Source organism: Cebus imitator, unplaced genomic scaffold (assembly GCF_001604975.1).
Source record: "Cebus imitator isolate Cc_AM_T3 unplaced genomic scaffold, Cebus_imitator-1.0 Scaffold720, whole genome shotgun sequence".
In the NCBI taxonomy this organism is placed as follows: domain Eukaryota; kingdom Metazoa; phylum Chordata; class Mammalia; order Primates; family Cebidae; genus Cebus; species Cebus imitator.
The window spans coordinates 53,174-61,904 of NW_016108035.1; the positions used below are offsets into that span (position 1 = coordinate 53,174).

General features: G+C 41.6%; 1 protein-coding gene across 2 annotated transcripts in view; it reads right to left on the bottom strand.

The window, feature by feature from the left end:
* Positions 1-3,551: 3,551 nt before the first annotated feature.
* IARS1 (isoleucyl-tRNA synthetase 1) overlaps positions 3,552-8,731 on the bottom strand; it is a 74,233-nt gene continuing 69,053 nt past the window's right edge. The window contains exon 33 of one of the 2 annotated variants that reach the window (XM_017518985.2): positions 3,552-4,081. In XM_017518985.2, the coding sequence (XP_017374474.1) occupies positions 3,999-4,081 (83 nt within the window). In that variant the 3' untranslated portion in view covers positions 3,552-3,998. Of the gene's footprint in view, positions 4,082-6,259; positions 6,451-8,731 lie in introns of those variants that run through there. The other variant, XM_017518998.2, reaches the window with a different exon arrangement.

The following is an 8,731-nucleotide window of genomic DNA, read 5'->3' on the forward strand; positions in this document are numbered from 1 at the left end:
TCTAGCTGGAGATCTTGGAAATCTCTCAGATCTTTTCTAGGGATGTATCTTTTCTGGATTTGTCTGTGTAATTTCCTCAAGAGGTTTGCCCATTTCTTTTTAAGGACCTCATAATTTCTTGCTCCCCTTGTTATCTGTTTATGATACCAGACCCTACAGTGCTGTAACAAGGCTACGGCTCTCACATTTGTTCTAGCAGCCCCTAATCGTCCAAAGTTTAACACTGTTCCTGTCAGTGCTCTGAGTCACATGAACAGAAATCAGTCCCTCAGGCAGCACCACTGTAAGCCACAGCATTGGACATACATTCCACTCTACTCTTTCCCTCTTGAGAGAGAAGGTGCAAGTGGGTGCTTTCTCCAGATTGTGCTGCACTGTGCTTGGTACTGGGAGAACCTATGGTATGCAAATGTAATAGACTTTCTCACCTGCTTCAAATCAGCTCTTCTTGCTTTTACATTCACCTGGGGAACTGCAACTTTTTAACTGATTTCTGAAAAATCCCCACAAAGGCAATTTGGTCCCTATATTGTTAAGTGTGTTTATGAGAGAATGAGGGCCTGGGGCTTATTATTATTTTATGTTATTTTTGAGACGGAATCTTGTCCTGTGCAGTGGCGTGACCTCAGCTCACTGCAACCTCCACCTCCCAGGCTCAAGCGATTCTCCTGCTTCAGCCTCCCGAGTACCTGGAATTACAGACACACACCCTCATGCTGGGCTAATCTTTGTATTTTTAGTAGAGATGGGGTTTCACCATGTTGGGCACGCTGGTCTCCAACTCCTGACTTCATGATCTCCCCACCTCGGCCTCCCAAAGCATTGGGATTGCAGGCATGAGCCACCCACCATGCCCAGCAGGGCTTAGTATTAATATTTTCCCGTCTCGCTGATGTCACTCACCATTGTTTTTTGATCACTTTATTTTCTGGTACTACAAGATGTTCCAGATTCGTTTTGTACATTCCCAGCTCCAGCTCTAGAATCAGCCATTTTCTCCAGAGAAACCTAGTTCCATTCATGGGAGAATGGTTTTAGAAACCAAGATCTCAGTGGGGTTACTGTAGCTTGGTAGAATATATTTCCCAGCAACTCACTGAGAAAGAGTACATGGGAGATAATTTTGAGATCCAATTTATGTCTGAAAATGCCTTTATTCTATCTTTATACTTGATAATTTGGTTGGGTAGCATTTTAGTTAGAAAATTTTCCCCAAAGAATTGGGAGATTCTCTTCTTGCTGTGTTGCTGTTGAGAAATCAAATCCTTACTAAATTGTTCTGTGCTCGCAGAGGTTGAAAAGAAAAATCCTTAATTGCTAATCTTTTGTACATCCCTTTTGCTTTTTTCTTTCTAGAAACTTAGTCTTCTCTTTATGTTCTGAAATTTCTGTTATCTGCCTTGGGAATGAGTCTATTTTCATGCATCGTGCTAGACATTTGAAGGTATCTTTCAATCTGGTTATGTCATTAAGTTCTACAAAATTTATTTACATTAATTATAATTTTCTGACCTTATTTTTCTTCTTTCTGGACTCCTACATTTTGGATATTGGAACTCCTGGACTCTAACTTATGTACAGTATCTCTTTTCTCCCACCTTATATATTTATTGTTAATCTTCTAGCATTTGGAAAATTTCAACACTCTTTTCCAATGATTGTTTTTTCATTTCTAGTCTGTCTTATATTAATAGGAACCTTTTTCTCCTGAGATTTTCATGTTTCGTAGCATCCTGTTATTTTATAGATGTAGTATCTTAACATCTCTAACGATATTAACACATTTGGCAGGGGGAATTTTCTTCTCACTGCATCATTTGATCCCTGAAAATTGCTTTTGTTTTCTTTTGGTTTTGGACTACAGGCTTTCATTAGATCTCTGGTAATTCTAGATGGGAGTCTCATGAATAAGAGTTGGGGCCTAAAACACTGACCTGAGTATGAGTGGGATTTCTCAACTTTGAAGTTAATTGCTGGAGTGAGCCCTTTTCCCTTGCAATACTTGGTGTCAATCTTATATTCCTTTGATATAGTGGACAGTATATATAAAGCTAGTACAGTACTATGTAGAAAGGAATTTGGCCTTGCCCTTGGGATGTTATGCTACATAGGCATGCCTTTGTTTACCTGGGATCTTGGGTTATAATGAATAGCCTTGAGAATATGATTTATGGCTGGGGTGGGACAAATCTATACAGTCTTATGGTAGTGGGGTACGACACACCAGAAATACCAACAATGTGATTTAGGGTAGAGGTTTTGGGTCATGCACTCTCAGCTGACCTGGAGACTGTGATTAACCACATGGACAATTAATCATGCATATGTAAAGCAGCACCAACAAACACTGGGTTCCAAGGCTTGGGTGAGCTTCCCTGGCTGGCAATACTCTGTGTACACTGTCACACATTGATGCCAGTAGAATAATGCTTTCTGACTCCATGGAGACAGGACAAGAGCTGTGTTTGGTACTTCTCCTGAGCTCTACCCTCTCCTTCTCTTCCTCTGGCTGATTTTGATCTTTTAACATTTCCCTGTAATAACTGTAACCATGATTATAATAGTTTTCTTTGAGTTCTGCGAGTCCTTCCAGCAAATTATCTAACCTGAGGGTTGGTATTAGGAATCCTCCAGACTTGTAAGTACTCGTCTTCCATTCAGTCTGACTTCTACCAGTCACTTTTCACCCTCCAGATGCCAGCTGTGGTGGGGATAAAGCGAGTTTCTTAGCAATGTAGAAATGGGAGACACCATAATGTTCCCAGTATTCATGCCATCTTCCCTCTTTCTGTACCTCTTCTACCCTTCATCCCAGAGGTAAATGGGGCTGTGAATTCTGTGTTTATTAGTTTCTCCATTTAGAACTGGGGTTTCTTGGGTCTACCAAGTTAGTTAGCAGTTTATCTGCTTTTGAATTCCCCAAATTCTGGTTGTTTCCTCTATTTTCTCCAACCTGAGGGTTTTTGTGTGAATGCACCTTCTGTAGCAGCCATAAAGATATACCACTCAGATCTCCCTTCCAAAGAATCTGATGTGAGGACTGTAATTGGTACTTTCAGGTCCATCAAGGCATTTGCGCCAAAGGCATGCTCCCCTTGGCCTCCTCCCAGACACTGACTGGGAGGCACAAAGCCAGGCTATTTCTGCCCAACTCTGAACTCAACTAAAAGGAATCCTTGCCTGGGAACTCTCCATTGGCCTGACCAAGATTTCAACTCAGAGTTGCACTGCAGTCTGTTTTTGCTAATCAATCCTCGTTTTCTCTTTTTACAGTGTCAGATCTACACCACAGTCTGAGGCTCTCTCAACCTACGCTTGGTCCATCCGTTTGTCCTTCATTTATGTTTCCTCTAATAAACTCTTGCACATCTAATTTTGTCATGTCACCTGCTTCTTTGAGGACTCAAATTATCATCCACAATTTTGGAAAGGTTTTATCAGATGTTTAGTCCACTGTCTTAATACAGAAACCACCATGATGTTTTTATGTTCTTCAAAGATTATACATTTCAAGTTTCATTTAACTGTGGAAGAATGAATTACTTTCAACATTTTTATATCTGAGTTTATTGTTCTGATTTACTGAAACTTAAAATATTCCATCAAATTACCCAGGAAAATCCAGGTGGCAGAAATATATAACATGTCCATTTCATCAAGAGGTCTTAAATAAATTTTAAAAGGCCAAAAAATGATATATATGCTATACCATTTAAATTGCTTCTACCTTCTGTACTTAAGAACTCAAGTATAGAAATAAACTGTGGTGCTGCTCCCAACATGACTGCATAGGTGTCTAAGGTTAAGTGTGAAGATTACTGTGAGGTCTCAAGTTACTTGACTGATCAATTCCATTTGAATTTCAATCCAAGCAGCATATTTTACATGCACCTGAAGGAAATATCTTCAGTGTGTTCACGTGTGTGTCTATGTGCACATATGTATGGGGATGGGCGTAAGTAGGGAAAGGCCAACTGAACACTGATAATAAGTGCATGCTAAAAGTCTGCTGTTGTTGGTAATACAGAAACATACACAGTCTTCATATTCAAAGTCTTCATGGGGATGTCTTCTGTAATTTCTAGAACGAAAAGAAAAAGTTGAAATAAAAATCAGTATTTTACCTACTGTGGGTGAATATTTTAAAAAATGTTAATTGCTTGTGTAGTAAGGAATTTGGCCCTATCCTAAGAGTTCTGCCCTTTGTCTTAGCTCCTGAGGGGAATCTCTAAATCCTTGTAATTTCCTAGTAGGAGAGTCTTTGTTTCTCATGGTGGGCACGTTCACCAAACCTGACAGTTGTTGCTAATGAGATGATTCATGGTAGTGCTGGGTAAGACAGAAAGACCAAGTATATGATTTAGAATGGGGACTTTGGGTCACATGGTATTAGCTGAGAAAGGCAGCAATTACACCTGCAGAATGAAACCTCAATAGAAACTGGACAGCAAGGTTCAAGTGAGCTTCCCTGGCTGGTAATATAGTCCCTGTGTTGTCAGATGTAAGGGATGGGAGAAGGAAACATTATCCATGACTCCAGGGAGAGATGATGACCTGGTGATCCTTGTTTGAATCCCTCCTAGATTCTGATCAATCAATCAATCAATCCAATCATCAATCCTACTGAATTGCCTAGTAAAGGCAATCAGATGACCATTGCCTAAGGAATTCACTTATGGAGCATACATATATATGTAGATGTGCTTTCTCTCTCTCTCACTGGTTCTAATGTGTATCCTTTCCCTATAGTAAATGAAACCATGAGTATAATACCTTTCAGTGAGTCTGAGTCCTCCTAGCAGGTTACTGAACATGAGGGTGGTGTAGGAAAACCCCTGGAACTTGCAGTTGGTGCCAGAAGTGATGGGGGTCTTGTGTGGATTCTTTCCTGAGTTCACAGTAGAAGCCTAACTCCCTGCAGGTGGAGTTAGATTTTGGACAGACTCTTGGAGCCTTCTGGAGGACTATGCCATTACTTCACAGTCTGGCTAACTCTGGGTACTACACCAAGATGATTATTTTTCCTCATAAACAGATACTTCCTGTGTCTACAAAAAAGGCCTAAAAGCTGTGCCAACTCAGTGTCCCAGACATGTGGTTTCAAAATACGATTCTCTATAATTTGAAGAACAGCTATTTTCTAGGTTTGGAGAAGTAAGAGTACACATAATAAGCTGCAGACATGTTGTTATGTGAGAAAGCAAGAATTTACCAAAGACAATGGATCATGTTAAAGAATATAGGATTCAATACGATGAATGATGAAAACTCTTAGCATCCAAAATTATAACACAAGTGTAATTGATTAAAATGTATTGAATATATAACTCAAAAAGAAAAAAAATTAAAGTTATCCATCTACTGTGGAACATTTTGCTTCCTGTCAGTTCTTAATTTAAACAGGTGAACTTTCTTTACAAATAGCTCGTCAGGCAGGGAGCGGTGGCTCACACCTATAATCCTAGCACTTTGGGAGGCCGAGGTGGGCAGACCACCTGAGGTCGAGAGTTCAAGACCAGCCTGACCAAAATGAAGAAACCCCATCTCTACTAAAAATACAAAATTAGCCGAGCATGGTGGCATGTGCCTGTAATACTGTACTCAGGAGGCTGAGGCAGGAGAATTGCTTGAATTGAACCCAGGAAGTGGAGGTCACGGTGACCTCAGATTACGTGATTGTACTGGGCAACAAGAATGAAACTCAGTCTCAAAAAAAAAAGCTCTTATCCTAGCAGGGAATCCTAGATGTGAAAATACTCTTAAAGCTACTTCCTTAATAATTACAAGACCTGGAGATGATGTTTAGGGTTTAGTGGAGCATGCAAGAAGACATCTACAAGTTTCTTCTTCTTGGTGGGAGACAGAACCTTGCTCTGTCACCCAGGCTGGAGTATAATGGCATGATGTCATCTGACTGCCACCTCTGCCTCCTGGGTTCAAGTGACTCTTCTGCCCCAGTCTCCTGAATAGCTGGGATTACAGGTGCCTGCCACCGTGTTTGGCTAATTTTTGTATTTTTAGTAGAGATGAGGTTTTGCCAATTGGCCAGGCTGGTCAGGAACTCCTAACTTCAAGCGATCACCTGCCTCGGCCTCCCAAAGTGCTGGGATTAAAGGCATGAGTCACTGTGCCCAGCCACATCTAGGAGTTTCTAAAATGGTCAATATTTTGTGGCTCTAATTTACTAAGTTATTGATACTTTATGAAAGACAATTCTGAGAGAAAAAGCATAATGAAAAGGAAGCTACAGATAACAGATTGGAAAGATACTAAATTAGAAAAAGTCCCGACTATGCGATAATGTTAGGTAAATCACTAAATCTTTAAAAGCTGTCAGCTGGGTGTCATGGCTCATACCTGCAATCCTAGCACTTTGGGAGGCTGAGGCGGGCCAATCACCTGAGGTTAGGAGTTCAAGACCAGCCTGGCCAACATGGTGGAACCCTATCTCTACTAAAAATAAAAAAATTAGCTAGGCCTGGTGGCGGGCACCTGTAATCTCAGTTACTCGGGAGGCTGAGACAGAAGAATCGCTTGAACCCAAGAGGTGGAGGTTGCAGTGAGCTGAGATCGTGCCACTGCACTACAGCCTGGGCAACGAAGAGTGAAACTGTCTCAAAAAAAGAAAAAGCTCTCACCTACTAAACTTTTGCCTAGCTAACATCACAAAATAAAGAGAATGCAGGAAGGCACCATAGCTAAAACTAGTTATGTGAACTGCAGGTAGCATTATAAATACATAATTCACATAGACACGATTCTACCCTGACCAGCTTCAATCATGCCACTGCATTTATTTGCACAGAACAAGAGAGAGATAAATGTCATCTTTCAGATCCACTGCACAACTTGGTGACCAATGGATTTGAGGGAGAAGAAAAGAGTTAAGAATGTCACTAAAGTTTTATATAAGCTTATCAAAATAGGAAGCTACATTTATAGATGATCTTTACTACCATACCACAATGAAAGAGCCAATTGTGTTGGAAGGAGAGTGAAAAAAGCCTTTGACAGAGTGAAAGAATCAGGGGCAGAATCAGAAAGACAGGGAAGGCCCAGAACAGGAAGGATCTTGCGTGGAAGTGAAGATTCTGAAGTGTAAGAGAATGGGAGCACTGGGGGCTCTAAGCAGGGGAACAACATCAAGGCAGGAATGTTCATGAAGTGTACAGTCTGCAGACTGGTGACTTTCATGGATGATGAGGACCTAAACTAGATGAGAGGGAAAAAGACAAAGGAGAGTCACTAAAAATAAACCCAGGTAGGGAAGGAGAAACCTATGCAGAAATAAAGCTTTAGTGTTTAACATTATGACAGGAAATTTAAAAGTATGATATGCAACCAAATTAAAAAAAAATAGCTGGACAGAAAGAAATTGGCAGAATTTCACAGAGGCCAAAAATAATGACCCCATGGGGTCTGGTGGCTTAATGCTTTTGGCTCTAAGGAGCTCTAAAAGCAGGGAAAGAAAAGCCTCTGGTCTATACAACCTGGGAAGTCCCACAAAACTCTGCTGAAGAAACTGGAACTTCAAATAAGAAACCTGGAGCAAAAGGGTTAATTTGAGTAAGTTCCTTCACCATAGCGAAAAAGTGAAGATAATGTAATGGGTTAATAATGGCCTTCCAAAGATATGCCCAGGTTGTAAATTCCCAGGATCTGTGAATGTAACTTTATATGGAAAAAGAGGAAACAGACAGTGGAGGAGGCAAAGTGATCACGGAGCCAGAGACCAAAGTGATGCAGCCACAAGTCAAGGGATGCTGGGCACCTCCAGCAGCTGGAAGAAGTAAACAAGGAATTCTCCCATAGAGCCTTCAGAGAGACTACAGCCTTGCCGACACCCTAATTTCAAATGTCTGGCCTCCAGAGCTGTAAGAGAATAAACCTGTTGACCTGAGCCACCCCATTTGTGAAAATTAGTTGCAGCAGTCACAGAAACCAATACAGAAAGAATCACCTCACTGAGCTTTGTTTTGGAGTAGGGATAGACAGATTCTGTATCCATTACAACTCCTGGCCTTTGTGTATGACTAAAGTCATAGCTTTTTTTTTTTGAGACAGAGTTTCACTTGTCGCCCAGGCTGGAAAGCAGTGGTGCAATCTCAGCTCACTGCAACCTCCACCTGCCAGGTTCAAGCGATTCTCCTGCCTCAGCCTTCCAAGTAGCTGGGATTATAGGCATCCAACACCATGCCCAGTTAATTTTAGTAGAGATGGGGTTTCACCATACAGGCCAGGCTGATCTCCTAACCTCAGGTGATTGTCCCACCTCAGCCTCTCAAAGTGCTGGGATTATAGGTGTGAGCCACTGCGTCTGGTGAGTCATAGTTTTCTTAACTATGGTCCAAAATAATTGAGTTTAAAGTGGGTCTGGGTTTACAGTGTCTCCAAGGAACTAGACATATGCTTTTATTTTTTTTATTTATTATTATTATTATTTTTTTGAGACGGAATCTCACTCTTGCTGCCCAGGCTGGAGTGCAATGGCCCGATCTCAGCTCACCGCAACCTCCGCCTCCTGGGTTCAGGCAATTCTCCTGCCTCAGCCTCCTGAGTAGCTGGGATTACAGGCACGCGCCACCATGCCCAGCTAATTTTTTTGTATTTTTAGTAGAGAGGGGGTTTCACCGTGTTGACCAGGATGGTCTCGATCTCTTGACGTCGTGATCCACCCGCCTCGGCCTCCCAAAGTGCTGGGATTACAGGCGTGAGCCACCGCGCCCGGCCC